General features: G+C 35.2%; 1 protein-coding gene across 1 annotated transcript; it reads right to left on the bottom strand.

Moving 5' to 3' along the window:
• Window positions 1–3,130: 3,130 nt before the first annotated feature.
• Window positions 3,131–3,844, bottom strand: LOC133287588 (LRR receptor-like serine/threonine-protein kinase EFR). Its single transcript, XM_061485227.1, has one exon. It carries the CDS (start codon window positions 3,842–3,844, stop codon window positions 3,131–3,133), a length of 714 nt encoding a protein of 237 aa, XP_061341211.1.
• Between the last annotated feature and the right edge of the window lie 18,431 nt (window positions 3,845–22,275).

Genomic DNA, 22,275 nt, shown 5'->3' with positions numbered 1-22,275 from the left:
AATGCCGACTTTACATCCATTTGATGTATTGGCCATCTGTATTGAGCAGCCTGTGAGATGAGTAGCCGAATTGTCTCCATCCTTGTAACAGGGGCAAACACCTCGTCATAGTCAATTCCAGCCTTCTGCTTATAACCTTTTGCAACTAGACGAGCTTTATATCGTTCTATCTCCCCTTGAGCATTCATCTTCTTCTTGAACACCCACTTCACTCCAATGGGCCGACTTCCTTTTGGTAGCTCGGCTAACTCCCATGTGTTATTTCGGTCAATGGCTTCTATCTCCTCATCCATGGCGTCTTGCCATTTCTTATCTCGGATGGCTTCTTCAAAGCTTATATTTTCAGAATCTGCAAGAAGACAAACAAAATGTACCTCACTTGTTGACTCATATATGTCTTGTATGCTCCGCATCCTGGGTTGTCGTACCTCGTCTTCATCATCAGAAGCTTCAGGACTTGCCGGGTTGATAATTTGTGTTGTGATTCCGTCTTCAAAGTTTATCTCAGATGAATTGCTCCAGTCCCACTCATTTGCTTCATTGAGCTTTACATCTCTGCTCACTATGACTTTCTTGTTGACGGGGTCAAACAGCTTATACCCCTTTGTTTTTTCATCATATCCAATAAAAACATATTTCTTGCTTTTATCCTCGAGCTTAGTTCTGAGCTGGTCCGGTATGTGTGCATAGGCCACACTACCAAAAACTCTGAGATGAGCCACTGAAGGCTTTTGACCGCTCCATGCTTCCTGTGGTGTTTTGTCATCCAAGCTTGAATGTGGACATCGGTTCTGCACATACACAGCACACTGCACAGCTTCCGCCCAAAACTCCTTCGGCATCCTTTTGTTCTTCAGCATTGACCGAACCATGTCAAGAATAGTCCGGTTCTTCCTTTCAGCCACGCCATTCTGTTGTGGTGAGTATGGTGCTGTTAGAAACCTCCTTATCCCCTGTTCCTCACAGAACGACATAAACGTTGTTGAGGTATATTCCCCACCTCTGTCAGACCGCACCGATTTGATATAGCTTCCTGTTGCTTTCTCAATCATCACCTTGAACTTTTTGAACACATCAAACACCTCGGACTTCTCCTTCAGAAAGTAAACCCAAGTTTTCCGTGAGAAATCATCAATAAAGGAAATAAAATACTTCTTACCGCTGAAGGAACCCGGATTGATGGGTCCACACAAGTCGGTATGTATTAGTTCCAGAGGTTTCTTAGCCCGGAATCTTGCCATCTTCTGAAACGTGGTCCTGGCATGCTTGCCAAGTACACAACTTTCACAAAACTTTCCTTCAAAATTTATGTCAGGTAACCCGTCCACCATTTTTTTCTCTGCCAACTTGGTTAGACCACCATAATGTAGGTGACCAAACCGGAGATGCCAAAGTGACGCCTTATCTTCTACCTCGGCTTGTAAACATTCAACCTGTACACATTTCAAATTCAGTTTATACATACGATTCTTACCCATTTGAACTCGGACTATCATCCGACCTTGCTCATCTTTCAAATACAATACCCGGTCTTTCATAATAACCGAGTAACCTTTCTCCATCAGTTGACCCATGCTTAAAATATTGCTTTTTAGGTCGGGTACATAGTACACATCTCGAATTGAGTCAATTAACCCGTCCTTTTGTAGGAAACAGATCGTACCTCGTCCTTTTACCTCAACCTTTGAGGCATCCCCGAACGAAACATGTCCGGTTTCCATTTTTATCATCTCCTTGAAGAAGTGTTTATGTCCGCACATGTGGTTGCTCGCACCCGTGTCAAGTTACCACTCCATGTCATCGTCAGGACTTCCTTCACTGTGTGTCATTAACAAGACACCATCCTTCATCTCACCTTCTGTGGCTAGGTTGGACGTCTCCTCCACCTTTTTCTCCTCTCTGCATTCTCTTGCGAAATGTCCGACTTTGCCACAGTTGTAACACTTGTCTGAGTTACAATCTTTCGCATAGTGACCAAACTTTCCACATTTGTGACACTCGATGTTTGAATAATGTGACCGACCTCCTCGTCGACCTCGTCCTCGTCCTCTCCAGTTTTGTTGATTTGACTGTCCTACCTCATCACCATACACTTCTTGACTTCGGCCTCGACCTCTACCACCACGGCTAGTACCTCGTCCACTGCGGCCACGTCCTCTACCTCGGAAACTTTGAGAATAGAGCATCTTCTCATCTTTAATTGTTGCTTTGGTCTGAAGTACCTGCTCAAGAGTTTCCTCCTCCTTCTTCTTTCTTTGTTCATGCGCTTCAAGGGAACCCGCCAACTCGTCAATGGTGAGTGTAGACAGATCCTTGGACTCCTCTATCGCACAAACCACGTTTTCGAACTGGTCTGTCAAAGATCTCAGATTTTCTCCACCACTCTGGTGTCAGGTATATCTTCTCCATTCCGTTTCAACTGGTTCACAATTCCTTGAACCCGGGCAACGAACCCGGATACTCCTTCCGTGTCCTTCATCTTCATTCCCTCCAACTCGGCACAAAGGGTTTGAAGCCGGACTTGTTTAACCCGGTTAGCTCCTCTATAGACATTTGCCAAGATGTCTCAGGCTGCCTTTGAGGTCTCACAATTTGCTATCTTCTCGAACCCGGATTCGTCTACAGCTCGGAAGAGCATGAATAACGCCAGCTTGTCTTTTGCACGCGTCTCTTTCAACGCTTTAGTTTGAGCCGCCGAATAGCCTCCAGTATCCTGTGGTTCTACAAAACCTGCTTGAACATTCTCCCAAGCGTCCTGGGATCCGAGAAGAGCCTTCATCTGGATGCTCCAATTCTCGTAGTTCTCCTTCGTCAACTTAGGTAGTGCCATATCACTCCCCCTTTCCATAGCTCTGATACCAATTTGTTAGGAGAAGAGTAAAACAAAGGATTTTTATTAAGGCAGAAGTCGTAACTTTTACATTCAAACAATAGATTTTTAAATTACAAAACTTGTAACTCTACAATAAAGACACTTAACATCACAATAAACTCACATAATTTCAGAAACTTAAAAACATAAAACTGACATTTAACGTTTGCTGAATTAAACCCATTTAAAACTAAATTGATTGCTGAATTAAACCCATCAAAAATTAAACTGACACATAACTCCACATTTAACGTTTATTCAACAAAAGACATTACCTGAAAGAGAGTTATAAGATAAACTGATTCGTTCAAGGGAAGAGAGATTAGAAATTGAGGGAGGAATGGTTCCCGAAAGACTATTTGAAGCCATTGATAACAACCTCATGTGAGTCATTTTGCCAACTTCAGGAGGAATAGTTCCTTGAATGAGATTGTCATTCCAATCCAAGATCTCTAGCATTGTCAAATTGGATAAAGATTTTGGATTAAAACCACCAAATTTATTATTTCCAAGGTATAAATATTGTAGTGCTGATAAGCCTCCAATCCAAGTTGGAACATTTCCACTAAATTCATTGTAGCTCAAGTTGAGTGACTTCAATCTACGAAGCTGGACTAGTTCTTTTGGCAATTGATCATGGAAATTGTTTCCACCAAGGTCAAGTTCAATAAGGAATGTGAGGTTTCCCAACTGAGAAGGTATGGTACCACTAAGACCCATGTTACCAAGATTCAAGGTCCTTATCCTTCTATGGTTAGCATCACAAGTGACACCAACCCAGTTGCATACAGAAGAGGAGACAGACCAACTACGAGACAGGAAATGGTAAGGGTCCTTGGTTATAGAAGATTTGAGAGCAAGAAGTGCAAACTTGTCTGTGGTGAAGTTGGTTCCACTTAGAGCTAAGTAGAATATGAAACATTGCAATGAAAATGTGAATAAACATAAGCGAAAGCAAAGTAGTTTCTCCATGTGTTAAGGTTGGATGAATCTTAGGACTGACCAAAACGAAGAGTAGAGTGTTTTTATCTCTCCCCGTTCGAATGAAGTCAATGATTTTTGTTATCCGTGGTTTCCTTCATCATGAATAGGAGGTAAAAGAATTGGTGTGGAGAAGCTATACACAAGTTCAAGAAAAGTGCATATATGGTGGCTTGAGTGAATTTTAAACTCAAGATTAAATATTGTTCAATAAGACTTAATGCGACTTCGGAGTTTAGAATTTAACAAAGTAGAATGATCCTTTTATGTCTAATTTTAATTTGATAATGTTACGTGAATATTCTCATTTCTCACTAGACAAATAATCACAATTTTAATAACAAAACTCAATTAGCTAGCTACATTGATTGAAAGGTACCTTGCTAAAAAAACAAAAATACCAATGGTACCCATGAAAATTATTATGAGGAAGCACTTTAAGGTGCCCTGCCCATGTCAAGTCGCATCTTGCTTGCCACTTCCAAAATAGGTTTGTACGTTGTAGTGGCACGAGGGATAGAGCATGACAATTATTATCATGCACTATGGCCTCCATTATAATGACGGGAGTGTTGAAAGTAAAATCACATCAAATGACTTTTTAAAAATGAAACATCAAATTACCAATATAATGCGAGTAAAATGCATATTAAAAGTGTGCATGTTTAAGTCGCGCATCATTTCCATATGTAATTTGTGCAAAAACACAAAAAGCACATCTTGACAGAGTGTGTTCAAATTGCACGTATCCCATGTGTATCTTAGAGGGTGTGACACGTGACAGATGTATTTAGGCTTTTGTACAAGTCTCGTATGGGGTGATGAACGACTTAAACGTGCACCCTCATATGTGTTGCACTCATATTAAATGAATAAATAATCTGTTAAAAAAATTAAACTAGTATTTCGCATCAAAAGGGTATAAGAACCATGATATATTTTACAATAGCTATTTTTCAATGAGGGCATAGTCGCTGCTAGACAATAACTTGTTTTATGTGTGCAAGAAAGAAACTTATCAAAACTCAAATTATCAGTGCATTAACCGAATCCTTCCATCACGAATTGCAATTAAATACGATTACCTACTGATCAGTTCAACATATATTAGGTTGTGCTTGATCACCCACAGTTGAAGTGAATGATGTTGATGAAGAGAAGGAGAGATGGCAAGAGACTTGCCGAGATGTTGTGTGGCTTGGCGAGATAGTTGATCAGCACTTTGTGTACCTAGGTAGATTGATAGCGACTGGGGTACTTGCAAAGACACTTCGATGCTCAAGTCAATTCAGTATTCAAGGAGGTTCAAGTATTCAAAAGAGATATCATACCTAAGCTAAATGTCACTGTATTTATAGTGTTTGAGCGTCTTGTTTCATACCGTCTCTCATAGGATAATGTTCAGTTTGGTGGAGAGGAGTAGCCTCTTTCAGGCTATTCCTTAGTGGACATTGGGCAAGCATATATTCAAGGTAAATTCAGTAGATGTGGTAGCAAATAAGAGTTGCTACTTATTCATTGGGTTCAGGTAGTGACTAACTTGCCTGATCTCAGCAATGTTGGTTCCTTTTAGGTTAAGTCACATTGGCAAGTTAAGCGAGATCCCGTGCTTCCTGTGCAAGATGGGTTACTTTTGCGACCAAGTCATAAGAGATTTCTCGGTCATTTGGACATTTATAGGACTGAGCCTCTATCTCGTATATAACAGATCCAGATAACCTGTTAAGCTAATTCAAACAAGAAATAGAAATTAAAATTAGTCTGGAACACGGTACACGCACAATTTCTTTGAAGCAAAGGTGTGAATGACTAATCGACGTTCACGTCGTTATCTTAAAAAAATGAATACAGAAATAAAAACCGCATTCCCGTGCCCCTGTTTGTAGAATTAATTGCCGCACTCAATGAATACACAATTTCTTTAGATTTGTGTAGACTTGACTTCCTGAGACAAAGTGAGGCCCACTGAGCGTTAATGCATAGAAAGTGGAGCAGGCTGAGTGGCTGACGATACTCAAGTTTCAAAAAGTGCGCGTTGACGGGAAAGTTATATTTATAAAAAGAAAAAAGGGAAAAGATATTGTGATAATCAAATTGTGTTACTACTAGGAGTGTAAATGGAATGGGTTGGGCTGGACTTTGGCCTTCCTGGCCTAAGCCTACGTAAAAAAATATTCAGCTTATCTGGCTTACTGGCCTACTAAAGACTTTATTTATAGCCTAAGTCTGACCTATTTTTTAAAAATAGAGAGCCTGATATGGTCTACAAGTCTTGTATGCCTCCCTCGTGATATATTTTTTAAAAAAATTAAAAAAAAATTTAACAATTTTAAAAATATTCGCTTGACATTACAAGTCATTAACGTGTTCATAAATTGTTGCATTTTTTTACACGAGATATAAATTTCACTAGTGAGCATTAAAAGTTTTACAATAGTAAAAAAATAACTAAAAAAATATACTGAGCAAAGTTTCATTCATGCATGCACTAATACTTCTCATAAGAAATAAAAAATGACTAACAAGAAAGAGTCAACATAATACCTCAGCTCTATAATGTATATCAAAGAGGAATAGAGTCAAAGAAATGGGAAAAATAAAAAAATACAATTACTAGGTCAATCAAAGCTGAAATAAAGTCTACAAGAGAATATCATTCATTGAAATATCTTTAAACCACCATTAAGACAAGGGTTGGTACTAATTGCCACTTACAATAAATATTATTTTATTTTTAAAAATTAAATAGGCCAACCTACAAGGCTTTAGGCCAGGCTTGACAAAAATGGCCTATGGCCTATTTGTTAAAAAGGCATTCTTATAAGGCTAAGCCTACTTTACTTCCAACGTAGGCCAGACTCAACGTAGCCCGGGCTGTAGGCTAGGCCAGCCTAGCCCATTTACACCCCTAGTTACTACCAAGTGACTATCAATTAATCTTACCGTTAGATTGATTATGTTGATCCAACGATTATATTTATTTTCATATGGTTATGATTCCCCATATTTAAAGTGAAAGCATTAAATATGAGAAATCATAACCATACAAAGGTGCAAATAAATATAAAGTATTAAATTTGGAAAACCATAACCATACAAAGATGAAAATAAATATAACTGTTGGATTAACATAATTGATCTAACAGTGAGATTAATTGGTAGTCACTTGGTAGTAACACAACTTGGTTGTCACAATATCCTTCAAAAAAAAAAGTTTAAAAATTCTTATAAATTATATTATAAATTATATATATTAGGAGTAATATATTGTGTGTTAAAATATATTATCCTTAATATATAATATGGTTTGTAAGAGTTTATAATTTTTTTTTTATAAATATAACTTTTCATTTGTTAATTATTTCTTTTTGAGGTTTTACGGTCACAAACGAGTTTTCTTTCTTCAAATCAGGCTCTGCTCAATGAATTTAGAGTAAAGACCTTTTTTATCTCGATTTCCATTTTAGCCCTTTACAAAAATAAATTAGTCACTTAGTCCCTAATAAATTCAAGGTGGACCCATTTTAGTCCTTTTGAGGGACTAATATGGGTCTTTTTTGAATTTGTGAGGGACCACGGTTCAACTAAATGGGTCCACTTTGAATTTGTTAGGAACTAACTGACTAATTTATTTTTGTAAAGGACTAAAGTGGGGACCGTATTTTTTGTTAGGAACTTTAGTCATGAATTTATCAGTGGAGTTCTGTGGTCATTTTCTTACTTGAATTCTCCATTTTACTTTTCATTTTCTACAAGTTTTTGTATATCATTAAATTTTGTTCCTAAATGTGTTGCATGACAATTACAAATATCATAATAAAATGTAATTATTCTCGTCCTTTTAATTAAGAAAACTTAGTATTATTTTTAGAATCAATTTGATGATATTGAAAAATTAATTAATTTTTATAAATAAATAATCAATATAATCTCACAAACATTTTTGTTGAATAAATAAAAAATCCATATTTAGAAAACTACTTATCAGTTCAGTTCATCATAACCAAAATTTGTAATAGAATCATCATAATTTATAAATTTCTAAGTCAGTAACCACATAAAATTCAAAATAATAACCTTTCAATACGCAAAAATTTGAATGTGTTAGTTTGCAATAAAAAAATTTGTTGAGTTGCTCGTATATAAAAAGTTTGTTGGTAACCACTAGGGCTAGCCTAGTGGTGTGAGTGTGTTTAATAGGGTGTGTGTGAGTGTGTGATTGTGTGTTCTATTCCCTGTAACCTAAAAAAAAAAAAAAATGTTGGTCCGAGCTACTCGTGTCTACAATGTATGCATGATTCATTTTTTTTACGATCTATTTCTCTATCTCTCAAATTAAATAATGACAATTCAATAAAATAAATTATCTCTTCTAAATGATAATATTTTCTCTCTTGATTGTTTATTATTATTATTATTAGGGAAAAGTGTGTTATTTTAAAAGATATAAAGTTATGTCATTTTAAATTAGAGAAAAAAATAGACAAGGAAGGAGAGAGTGGACAAAAAAAATAAAGGTGCAGATCCCACCTCTTTATGAGTGTTAAAAGATACAATTTGTGTCAGGACAAACCTTTTTCCCTTATTATTATTATTATTTGAAAAAAAATTATTTTCACCTACTGTGATTTTATATATATTATTTAACCTCATGTGATTTTAAACTTATCAGTTACACCCACTGTGCTGAAATAATTTATCATTTAACCCCCTATAGTTTCAAATTTTCACTTAGACCTCTTGTGGTGACAAATTTTTTCACGACAAAATTGTTTCAAGCACCGACAGAACGCACCCCTTGTTTCAAACAGGAGAGGACGGGTTATTCACATTTCATTTGTTGGTCAGAGGCGAATTGAAAGCTAAGCACTGGTAATTCTAAAACCCCTTGTGGTTTTAAAAAAATATTTAAAGCAAATTTTTTCTCTTTTTTATTTTATATCCTTATGTAATGCATTTAGGATTTAAAATATATTTCAAGTTATTTATTCTAAAATTAATTTATAAATTAACTTAAATTTTTATTTATTTTAAAAATATATTTGAAATTAAAAAATATTATTTAAGATAAATTAAATATGTATTATCAAAATAAGATGTTTACTTTCGTTAGATAATTTTATAACAATATTGGATAAAAAAACGACAATATAAAATAATATTTGAGTGTCGTGGGCTTTTAGGGTCAGTCACAGAGTCCAGCAGACTACTTCTAATTACAACCATTTTTATTTAGGCGGATTGTAATGATTTTTTTTACACAAATGATTTGATGCAGCTCTAACTCAAGGGTCTTCATTGAAAATGCTGGGGGTTGCCTATGCAAACAGGTATTTCATGCACAAAAAAAAAATGTCTCTTGTGTTTAGCATACTTATATTTATAATGGAGGGGATGAGCTACTATAGGGCTGTCCCTGCAAGTGGTGAGGCGGTAAGTTTTTTAATTAGTTCATGAATTGGTGGCCTGAGATAAATTTTGCAGAGGAGTTGCAAAATGTTGCTTGCTATGATGCAAGGATTATATTGCTGAGATGTAGAGCAGCCTTTGTTGACTTTGATAGAATTGTTTAGATACTTTTCTTAATGATGAAGGCTTCTCAGGTGGGCTTTCTTCATGGTGAAGTCTTTCATAAGTGGGCTTCATTTTTATCCCAGATCAACTAATATTAGAAGCTATACCATCAACAAATAGAGATTAGACATTAATAAAATTTGCATTTAATTAACGCTTATTGGGGGGATTAAAATATTATTATTTTAATAAAACGTACAAAATATAACTATTTTGAACCAATTTATAGATCTATTGTACTCAGTCACGCCATTTCACGCCTAATTTAGGCGTGACCTCCACCTCATTTTGAGTAGCAATGATGCTATTTAAAATGGGACATCACTGCTGAGTTGGCGCTAGGGAACTGAGTAGATGGGGGTGAGAGTATGTGTTCAATCCTCCCTAGTATCGTCTTTATGAGGGGTTTAAAGCTTTAATCCTGGAACCCGCCCCGAATCGGACTAGTTGCAAAGCGATGAACCGATTGGAATATCTCTAAAAAAACAAAATGAGACATAACTAGAATGATATTTTTAATTACTAAAGATTAGGGTAATATAAGATATTCTTTATTATAATTTTTAAAATCTTTTGAGAATTTGGGAAATTGAAATAAGAGTATATGAACAATATTTTTAGTTATTATCAGTGAGGATAATATAAGATATTTTTTAACAATTGATTGGGTTATTAATAAAAAATCTTGTATCGCTTGAGTAAATATATTGTTATCCCAGGCTTCTGCTATTTTTATACGTCTTTTTCTTCTCTCTCCCCCCCCTTTTTACTCTTCCCTTTTTAGCACTTTCTTTTGTCTTCAACCCGCCAAAACGACTGTTGAAAATTATGAAGCCTATGGTAGTATTGATTCAGTGAAGAATAAGTGAAACACAATCCCTCAAATAGTTGAGTTCGAATGAATTGAAAATCCTAGTGAGAGGTGTTTTAGCTTAACGTTCCTATTCTTTATTTGATGAAGTCTTGTTACAATTATATGATTGATGGATTATGAATCTTGCTTGAATTGATTGATCATTTTATTTCAAGACTAAGTCTGAATACTCTTTGATCTTACTGCTGATTGATTTTTCCTGTTGAAAATTTATTCACTTGAAGATTCCTACTTCCTATTTCCTTAGTTTCATTCTTGTTTATTGCTGAGGACATCAATGTGCAAATCTGGAAATTGTTTAATGAGTCTCCAATTTATTATGTATTAAGGGTTAATATGAGCATGAAATTGATTTAAATTAATTAAAAGTTATGAGAATTATAATTAAAGTGTTATTTTATTCTCAGTAATATTCTGATAAAAATTCTTATAGTTTGCAATAATTTTCAACTCAATAAAAAATAAATTGGAGAGCTCAAGTGAATTTGTTTTAAATTTCTAAATCATATAATTGATTGGAGATCTTATTAAAGATTCTCTTGAATATTTTTTAGGAAATTATTTTTTTTAAATATAAAAGAGAAGATTTTAAAGATTTGATTAAAGATGTGATTGGAGATTATAGTAAAGATTCCATATAAGATCTTATGAGAAAGTAAAAGATATGATTTTATCATTATAAATAAGGGATTCATTCAGAAACAAGGGGGCTTTTGAATAATTGAGAAGAGCAAATCCTATTTTCGAGAGAAAAATGGAGTTTGGAGAATTTTCTTTACTTTCTCTTGTCTTTGATTTCGCTATTTTTGGCTAGATTTTTATATAATTAAGGGTAGATGGAACCTAATTGAATTATTATGTTGATGGATTAAATTGTCCCTGTAATTTTCCTTTTTATAATTGAATGAATTTATCTATGTTTAATGCTTTCTATGAGTTTGCTCCTTGTAGGTTGATTTAGGAGAATTGTATGATAATAGCGATGTTTGGTGCATGAATCCTGATTTGATAAATTCATCATAAACTTTGTGATCTACGAATAGACATAGAGTAATTATACAATCTTTAGATTCTTGTTGTTAATGCATATTTTCTTGGGGAGCAACCGGGGAACTAGAATTGTTTTAAGGTTACATAGAATTAAGGTAACAAGGGATTGAACCTTAGTTACTTTAGAGGAATCGATTGACATAATATTAAGGGCAGTTATTTGATTATTTAATACATGACATAAGAAGGATATTGGGCCAAATTGAAACTTTAACTACTTTCTTTCTTGATTTTCAAAACCAATTTATTTTCAATAGCTTGTTTAAATTCTAAAATTGCATGTTCTTGCTTGTTTTTGATTTTCTTTCTTTTCATCTCAAATTCGATTGTCCAACTAAATTGTTAGCGAACTAGTGTTTGAAAATCAATCCTCGTGGGAACGATCTCGTACTCAGTACACTTTTATTACTTTTATGACCGATGCACTTGCCGAAGTCACAACAGATATTTAGAATTCGCAATTTTTAATTGACTTTTTATACATCCAATTATTGAACAGAAAAATATTTTCATTGACTCAAAAAAAAAAAAAAAATGGGTCTCAATTTTGTCCAAAAATAGGGATGCACACTTTCTTGAAACAATTTGCAAGTGACTGCTTTACACCTTTGACCGTGTATAGAGGGACAATGACCATTTTGCTACCTTTTAGGCAAAAATTTATCGGATTGACAACTAGAAAAAAATTTGCCAAAATGCCACGTGACATTCTCGCTACGCCACCCAGCGAGAATGGACTGAACACGTGGCAGCGTCTTGTTGCGGATCTAGCAAGTGTTCTAGTCGTACAAGTAATAAAATGATGAGTAAAGATCGTTCCCACGAGGATTTGTGTCAAGCACTGACTAACCATATGTATTTGAGTTGAATCAACCAAAAGATCATTGATTGCTTGATTTCTTGTCACCAGAAATAAAGTTGAATTGCATAAAATTAAGATTTGTTAAAACAAATAAAATGTACTTATATTTTAAACAAGTAGTCAGATGTCATTTTCCCTCAAACATGAATTTATAGATGAACCAATTTTCATTATGAATTATCTACTATGTGATGTTGATCAACATTTTTCTTATCATCTTAAGATGTAATCCCTTACTACCCTGATAGACACATTAATCAGAAACCCCAATCCCTTGGTGATTACTTTCTTAATACATGCATTAATTACTAAGGTCTTAAGAAAACATCAGAATCCTAGCATCAATCCCTTGACTACTAGAACACTGATGATGAAGTTGTCAAAAATAGAGAAACAATGTAAACATGTCTGTTCTACATTATTCCTCAACATGAAGAATTAATCAAGACAACTTCATACAATCACATAATAGATAAACAAAACATCTAATTAACCATTCATAAATTCAAACTTGAGTTCCATTGAATCAGACTACAAAAGACTCTACTCAGACATAATACAAATAATAACAATAGAAGAAGAAGAAAGATCAAACTCCATTGTCATAATAGTTGAGTCTTCAATCTTCAAGTACAATTACATGAAAGTATACTAACTATTACAATACTAAGTCCTAAGAATTTGGAAAGTCAGAGAAAATGAGGAGTCAGATCAGATCTATGAAAGATCTGACCTGATCTCCCTTTTCCTAGTGTGATGGGGAAAGTCAGAATATCAGAGAATGGATATGAGAGAGTTGCATCTGATCCTCATCTTGTGAAGGCCCCTTGTCCTTTTATAATTTACAAATTACAACTGAAAACTGACATGGGCGCTAAAACTCTTATTTCTGGACGTTTTAGCGCTCAACCTTTGACCGTTTTAATGTTCAGCACCAGCATCTTTTGTGCAGCAGGGCGCTAAAACGCTCAGTTTTGGGCGTTTTAGCGCCCAACACTTAGAATTTTCCAATTTTCAGAATCTTCTTCCTTCTCTCTTTTGCTTCTTTGAGCTTCAATTCCCTACAAGAACAATGTAAATTTTCAATACAACTTCCAGAACTTGTATTTAGGAATTTATAGGACATTGACCTCTTTTTCATCCATTTAATCACACAAATTTATACTAATTCATGCTCAAAAACCTGATGAACTAAGGGTTCATCACAATTCCCAGATTTGAACATTGATGTCCTCAGCAATGAATTAAAACAGAGAAGGACTTGAGATTCTTTACATATGAAATTTATGAGGATGGACTTCAATTAACAAAAGATCAACATTTCATGATACAAAATTATAACCATGCAATCTCTTATTTCCTATGATTTGCCCAACATCATTTGTGACTTTTCAACAGATCAGTAAAGATGATATACAGAGACTTCCAAACAACAACACCCCCTCACTAGGAACTTCTCAAAAATTATGAGAATTTTAACACTCTTGCACACTAATGTTTAAGGATGTACTTATCACTCACTCTTCACTGCACTCAAACTGCCATAGGCTTGCCCATCTTCTCACTATTCATAGTAACAATGATCCATAAGGTAGATCAAAAAGATTTTGGTATGATTAGCAATGAGGCTTGGTGTGTGGCTTGACTAGAGGTAAGGATTTCTGTGAAAGGGGAAGTTCAGATCAAATGAATCAGATTCAGATAAGAGGGAATTCACAGTAATTAATCAATTTCTTCCTAATTCCCTCAACTTTCTTCCTTTTCATTCCTTGTTCTTTTCTTTGAACCTTTCTTCCTCCTTTTCTTCCTGACACTTTGTGTCTTTAACAATTTTCTTTTTCTTTTTCTTTCAGACACTTTGTGTCTTTAATACTTCCCTCTGTCTCTTCTAAACACTTTGTGTTTCACAACCTTTTCTTTCTGTTCCTTCTTTCTTTCTTATGTTTCCAACACCTTGCATTCACTTATTGCAAAAACACTTTCCTCCCCACAGAACACTCCATCCCTTATCACTTATCTGAAACTTTTAATCTGAAGGATTGGAATAAATGTGGTTCTTGGCTTGATAGACAACAGGCTAGGCTCAAGTGTTTCATGCAATTGGAACTTAAAGGTTGGCCATTTGACTTTCTGGTTCAAGAAGGAAATGCCTCTACCCTACACATCATCAACCATTTCAAGCAAGAAACAGGGCAAGTTCTAGAGTTACTTACTCTGAACAAAATTTTCTGTATAGGCTCAATTTCCTCACAGTTCAGAGTGCATGCTTGACTTTCTCTATATACATCAAAACTAATATTTCTACTCTTACACATTGAATGAGTCATGAAATCATTTCATTTAAGCTCAACATGCAAGGTATAAGATTGTATCCTTAATTTGATCAATCATATAAAACTTTGATCAGTCAAATCCTCATGGAATTCCATATCACAACTAAAATCCAAATTCAATATTACAGCTAAAATCTAAATCACACAGAAAACTTAGAAAAGAAAATAGATTGAGATGTTTCCCTGTTTTGGCTCATCAATTTGTGTGACATCTCCATGAAATTTGCATGCCATTCAATCACACCCAATACCCAGATTTAAATGTTGTTGTCCCCAGCAACTAATTGAAATCTAAAACAGCAATTGATCACTGAAACACATTATACATAACCCAATAGCATCAGTACTATCGCAATGTGAATCAGTCAAAACAGTAATTATCTCAATGTACTAAACTGAATTACAAAACTAAACTAACAGCAAAATAAAACTAAGAGAAAACTACCCAGAAACATGTAAATCATATGAGTGGACCAGCACTAAAACGTTGAAATCAAGCGTTTTAGCGCTGGTCTCCAGAGACATGTGCATATTGATGTGCGTCGCGTCGCGCTAAAACGGTCACGTCTGAACGTTTTAACGCTCTGGACCAGAAAGAACAAAAATTCACACATAAATTTAAATTGCTGAAAAATAAAAGATTCAATCTCAAATATCAATGGTGTCTGTCAATGTTGAATAACAAATCCTCGGCAACGGCGCCAAAAACTTGTTGCGGATCTAGCAAGTGTACTAGTCGTACAAGTAATAAAATGATGAGTAAAGATCGTTCCCACGAGGATTTGTGTTAAGCACTGACTAACCATATGTATTTGAGTTGAATCAACCAAAAGATCATTGATTGCTTGATTTCTTGTCACCAGAAATAAAGTTGAATTGCATAAAATTAAGACTTGTTAAAACAAATAAAATGTACTTATATTTTAAACAAGTAGTCAGATGTCATTTTCCCTCAAACATGAATTTATAGATGAACCAATTTTCATTATGAATTATCTACTATGTGATGTTGATCAACCTTTTTCTTATCATCTTAAGATGTAATCCTTTACCAGCCTGATAGACACATTAATCAGAAACCCCAATCCCTTGGTGATTCCTTTCTTAATACATGCATTAATTATTAAGGTCTTAAGAAAACATCAGAATCCTAGCATCAATCCCTTGACTACTAGAACACTGATGATGAAGTTGTCAAAAATAGAGAAACAATGTAAACATGTCTGTTCTACACTATTCCTCAACATGAAGAATTAATCAAGACAACTTCATACAATCACATAATAGATAAACAAAACATCTAATTAACCATTCATAAATTCAAACTTGAGTTCCATTGAATCAGACTACAAAGGACTCTACTCAGACATAATACAAATAATAACAATAGAAGAAGAAGAAAGATCAAACTCCATTGTCATGATAGTTGAGTCTTCAATCTTCAAGTACAATTACATGAAAGTATACTAACTATTACAATACTAAGTCCTAAGAATTTGGAAAGTCAGAGAAAATGAGGAGTCAGATCAGATCTATGAAAGATCTGACCTGATCTCCCTTCTCCTAGTGTGATGGGGAAAGTCAGAATATCAGAGAATGGATATGAGAGAGTTGCATCTGATCCTCATCTTGTGAAGGCCCCTTGTCCTTTGATAATTTACAAATTACAACTGAAAACTGACATGGGCGCTAAAACTCTCATTTATGGACTTTTTAGCGCTCAACCTGATGGATGCCCAACTGCTTTTAACTGTCTTGGACGCTAAAACGCCCAGTTTTGACCGTTTTAATGTTTAGCACCAGCATCTTTTGTGCAGCAGGGCGCTAAAACGCTCAGTTTTGGGCGTTTTAGCGCCCAACACTTAGAATTTTCTAATTTTCAGAATCTTCTTCCTTTTCTCTTTTGCTTCTTTGAGCTTCAATTCCCTACAAGAACAATGTAAATTTTCAATACAACTTCCAGAACTTGTATTTAGGAATTTATAGGACATTGACCACTTTTTCATCTATTTAATCACACAAATTTATACTAATTCATGCTCAAAAACCTGATGAACTAAGGGTTCATCACGTCTGCATGGTCAACCATTCTCGCTGAGCAGCCCGGCGAGAATGACAGGATGCTGACATGTGGCAGAAGTACAGGTATTCTCTACTAAAGCTTTTTAGGTGACTAATCTCGCTGGGCTACCCAGCGAGAATGCGTGTACTTTTGCCACGTGTCAGCATCTTGTCATTCTCGCAAGGCTGCTCAGCGAGAATGGTTGACCATGCAGACACTGCCACGTGTCCAGTCCATTCTCGTTGGGTGGCATAGCGAGAATGTGACGTGACATTTTGGCAAAATTTTATTAAAACATGGCATACCGATATTTTTTAGTCACAAGCGTGTCAGTATGGTCAATGTTCCCGCGTATAGATCTTGTAATTATGTCTCACTGAAAATTCGATTGTTGTGCATAAGAATTTCCTTTTTTATCAGTATGAATACATATAAGTATCGTTGGTTTTTTATTTTTTAGTTAAAATCGCTACACATTTCGCTTTCCTTAGAAGGAATATGACAATTTCTTAATTTGTATGATCACTGAGGAGCTTTCTTAATAATTTCATCTATTCCAAAATATTTTGTGTAAGTTCGACTATAACAAAAAATATATGATAACTCTAATTAAATTGACAATTTATTCAAACATTTTCAAATAAAGTTATCTTTGTGATTTATTTTTTTTAGGTATCGCTTTATCTTACGAATTAGGTGCCAATGATTTGTCCAAAATAAAAAACTTGAAAGATCCATTAGATATGGTTAGTACATACATGTGCACCTTTTTCGAAAAACAAGCATGGTAAGTTGCAATTGTTGACTTTTGCTATCTTAATGGAACCTGTTGTTTAACATCGCTCACTTAAAATCTAGGGACATCGACCAAACTGACATCCCTTTGATAAAAATTTACCGGATTGTCACGCTAGAAATTTTTTTTGCCAAAATGTCACGTTACAATCTCGCTGATCTTACAACCGAGAATGAACTGGACACGTGGCAACGTCTGAATAGTCCACCATTCTAGCTGAGCAGCCCAACGAGAATGACAAAATGCTGACACGTGTCAAAAGTACAGACATCTTGTACTTTTGCAAAGAATGACTGTACTTTTACCACGTGTCAGCATTCTGTCATTCTCGCCGGGCTGCTCAGCTAGAATGGTGAACCATTCAGACGCTGCCACGTGTCTAGTCCATTCTCGCTTGTCAGATCAACGAGATTGTAACGTGGCATTTTGGCAAAAAAATTTCCTGGCGTGACAATCCGATAAATTTTTGCTTAAAAGGTGGCAATATGGTCATTGTCCCTAAAATCTACCTTTGTAAATGAATTTGGTCGGCTCAAATTTTGTTTAAGTCGGATGTGAAGGCCTGGGATTTGTCTGACTTTAGTGGTCACACACATTTTCTAGTCACGTTTACGGTAGACGTGAATGATTATGCCTATTTTGGACGTGATCGAGTACAATAAATTCATAAATTGATTTAAAACAATTTATTTTCATAATTTTTTATTAAAATAATAATATTTTAATTTTTTCCCGCTTATTTGTATAGGAATATATAGTAGATATAAATCTATTGAGTAGAAAGACTGAGGGTTTAATGTACTGTCTAAGGAGGGGTGACTAGATATATGAGGTCTCAATGGATAGTCCGAGGTGCAAAGTGGTGAAAAATTACCTTTCAAATGATTGTGCATAGAGAGTGGGGAATATATAGGGCTGGTAAAAGGAGCCAACCCGTCGGGTTGGCTCGTAACCCGCCAAAAATGAGCCGAGTTGGGTTAGCAAAAATGAGCTGCCAACTCGACCCGAGTCAGCTCGTTAAAAAACGAGTCAATAGCCGGGTCAAACGAGCCAGCTCGCGGGTTGAGTTTTTTTATAAAAAAAATACAAAATATAATATACAAAAATGAAAAAAAAACCCACACATGTTGTCATCATTTTTCTTCCTTCTCTAAACTTAAGTCCCTAATTTTATCACATCCCTACCATTTTTATATTGTTAGTCTGTGCTGGCTCTATTTGGTTCAAATATCTTACCCACTTGGTAGCAAGTGATTCTGATTATTTCTTGATGTTGATGTAAATTTGTTGTGAAGAAAATTCGAAACTAAAATATTTTGCTTTTATTTCTCATTTTGTAACCCTTTGTTTAAGTTAATGGAAGCCACATAGCTGGTGCATTAATACTACAGGGTCATTTAAATAGGCTAAAAACGAGCCAACCCACGAGCAATTTTCGAACCAACTCGCGAGCTATTTTTTCAAGTCAACTCAGGAGCCATATTTTTGAGCCAACCCTAACCCTGCTCGTTTTTTTCGAGTTGAATGCGGGTTGGGTCGAGTCGAGCCGGGTTGGCCCGTTTTGCCAACCCTAGGAATAGAGATGTTATGATAAGGGGTAGAGTTGAAAATTAAACATTAGCAGGTTGTTTATTAGAAAATTTGTCAAAACTAGCTCTCAAGTCCCCATAAATATTCGAATAATTTATGAAGATCATGGATCAATTTATCAATTTTGGAACGGATTCACCACCAATATGAGAATATATATATATATATATATATATATATATATATATATATATATATATATATATATATATAGTTTATTATTTGTTATGTCACTGGATATAGGAATTTGTTTAGTCACCTAAAAATTATGTCGTTTTGGGTGGGAGAAAAAAAATTTGTGTCGTTCGCATTCAAAATTAATTGTAGAAAATCAAAATATTATATTTATTTCCATATATTAGTTATACCATCAATTTCCTTATTTATGGGAATCGATCAATTTAGATTTGTTTCACCATTAATCAACCTTTGTATGATTATGATTTCTTTATTCAATATTTTTTTTTCTCTCTTCATTTATTATCATTGACCTACCTTTGTATGATTATGACTTCCCCACATGACCATTGATTTAAGATTGATTTAATTTGTTCCCTTATTTTTCCCACATATAATGCTTTCACCCACCAAAATATAGTTTTTAGGTGACAAGAGAAAGCCTTATATTCTGTGACTGGACTAAATATGTGGTTATGATTTCCCCATATAATGCTTTCACCCACCAAAATCATTTCTGCATCCGCTTTACGTACAACAACGTCAGGTGTATGATTATGATTTCTCACATTTAATGTTTTCATCCTTTGTATGATTATGATTTCCCGCATTTAATATTTTTAAGTATATATATATGGAAAGTATTTGATTGTGGCACGTACAATAGCTGCAGAAATGTAAACCCCATATATATATTGTGATGACGTTGAAGTTTGAATTTATAATCCCATATAAATTATTCAACCCTCTCAAAAACTCTCTCCCAATGGTTTCCAAGATTTGATCTTCAAAAATAAAAACTCTTAATTTGCTGAACAAATAAAAAAGAAATTCATAAATGGAATAAAATTTGAATGAAGAAAATAATACATCAAGCACATGTAGTTTATTAAAGAAAAAATAGTTATTATAAAAAAATAGTTTTGTTTTAAAAATGAGATTAAAATAATATAAATGAGTAAATTAATTCAAATGACAAACCGCAGCTATTCAAATACATCAATTGAAAGAAAAAACACACATATACAAATTCAAATTAATTTTGTTTCACATCCTAGTAATTGGGCTGTAAGTAAGTGACAAAATCTCTGTCCACTTGGAAAGCCTTTACAAGAATGTCGCTAGCAATGTCTGGCACAGCTCCGAACAGAGCATTTGCTATTGTAATAACTCCTGGGTTTTGGCTGTTGAGAGCTGAAATGGCAATGGCTTTGCCAGAACCCACATTTCTTTGGTAGTGCACAAGTCCCACTGGGAAAACAAACACATCACCCTTTTGCAGCACTTTTGTAACAAGACAGTTTCCAGGATTTGATGTCACAAACCCAACTTCAAGGCTACTGTTACGGCCCATTCAATTGCTAGGCCCAAGAGGATTATCAAGAAGCCTGCTTATTTGGATCAGTATAAGTCTTAGAGGAATGAGCCCATTCTAATCTCAATTAAATGTTGATTGACTATGATGTGTAATACGTGTGCTACTCAGGTGATAGTTAGCCTTGAATTAGTTACGAATTTGTTAGGAAGTATTAAAGCTCTGGTGAGCAAGGAAAATGGCATGAAGAGTTTGACAATCCTTTCTCCCTTGCTCTCTTCTCTATCTCGTTCTCACTTCTTCACTCCATTATCATAGATTCAAAAATAATCTTAACAACTTGGTGCTTTCATTACACTAAAATTCCTCCCAGTATTCATGGCGGAAAACACTCGATTAAAAGATGTTACAAATCGTATGGATAATATGAAAACGGAGGTTAAGCAACGCATGGATGAATTACAACACCGGTTGGAAATTTCTGAATCCATCCGTGAACAACAATTCTTCAACCTTCAAGAATCCCAATCACAGGTTCAGGAAACTCTTACACGCCTTATAGCTCTTCAACAACAAAACTCGGGGAGCACTTCGTCTGCAAGTATCTTAGGGCCTGGCCCACACAATCACAACACCCACTCAGGATCAGAAACACAACGATTCCGTCAAATTAAAATCGAGTTTCCCAAATTCTCGTCTGGAGATATTTCTTCGTGGATAACAACAGCTGAAAGGTATTTCTGATTCTACAATATTCAAGAGAATGACTGTTTACTGTTAGCTTCCATTCATCTTGAAGATCCAGCATTATGTTGGTTTAATGGATCCTTTGATGATAGTAACTTACCTGCATGGTCTGCTTTCTGCGTAGCATTACAATACCGTTTTGGCCCTTCAGAATTTGAAGACCAAACCGATGCCTTAGTGAAACTTCAGCAAACAGGTTCAGTGAGTGATTATCAAGCCATTTTTGAAAGACTTGCAAGCAAGGAGCCAGGGATCTCAATTCCCATGTTGCGTAGCATTTTCATTTCAGGCCTTAAATCGAAGATCCATCGCCCGGTGCTCACACACAGACCTCGTGATTTTCATGAGGCTTTTGCTCTAGCCAGAGTGTATGAGGATCAATTCATTGAGGAAAGGTCTCATAAACCATGGGTTACATCAACCAAAACCATACCGTCGTCCCTTACTGCCACAGAACCCAAACCCCTCATAAACCCACCAAAATCCATGCAAAATAAACCAATCCCAGCCTTACCTATCCGTCGTTTATCTCCAGAAGAAATGCTAGCAAGAAGAGAGTAAAATCTATGTTACAACTGTGATGAGAGATATGTTTTCGGCCATAAATGTAAAGGCCGAGCCACACTTCTGTATTTAGAAGGAATGGAAGAAGAGCCTGACCCACCTGATGATAAGGACACAGAAGAAAGTCCACCAGATCAATATGTAGCCCCAGAAATAAGCTTCAATGCCTTATTTGGCACTCTTTCGTCCAGATCATTTCGTGTGCAAGGATTGATTGATGAACATACAACGAAGATCTTGGTTGATGGAGAAAGTACTCACAATTTTATAACCCTGCGGATGGCTCGTTTCCTTAATTTGATGCTGCTGTCAATCATACCATTCAAAGTACAGGTGGGGAATGCAGATTACCTCATTTTCTCGCCCAAATGTTGTAACACCCCATTATGGATTCAAAACCACTTGTTCCAGGTGGACTTATATGTGCTGGAGCTTAAATGCGCTGACATTGTAATGGGAGTCCAGTGGCTGGCCACTT

Source organism: Gastrolobium bilobum, unplaced genomic scaffold, assembly GCF_033153095.1.
Source record: "Gastrolobium bilobum isolate Gb01-03AN ecotype WA unplaced genomic scaffold, APGP_CSIRO_Gbil_v1 utg2365, whole genome shotgun sequence".
Taxonomy (NCBI): domain Eukaryota; kingdom Viridiplantae; phylum Streptophyta; class Magnoliopsida; order Fabales; family Fabaceae; genus Gastrolobium; species Gastrolobium bilobum.
This window is presented reverse-complemented; position numbering and strand designations above follow the sequence as displayed.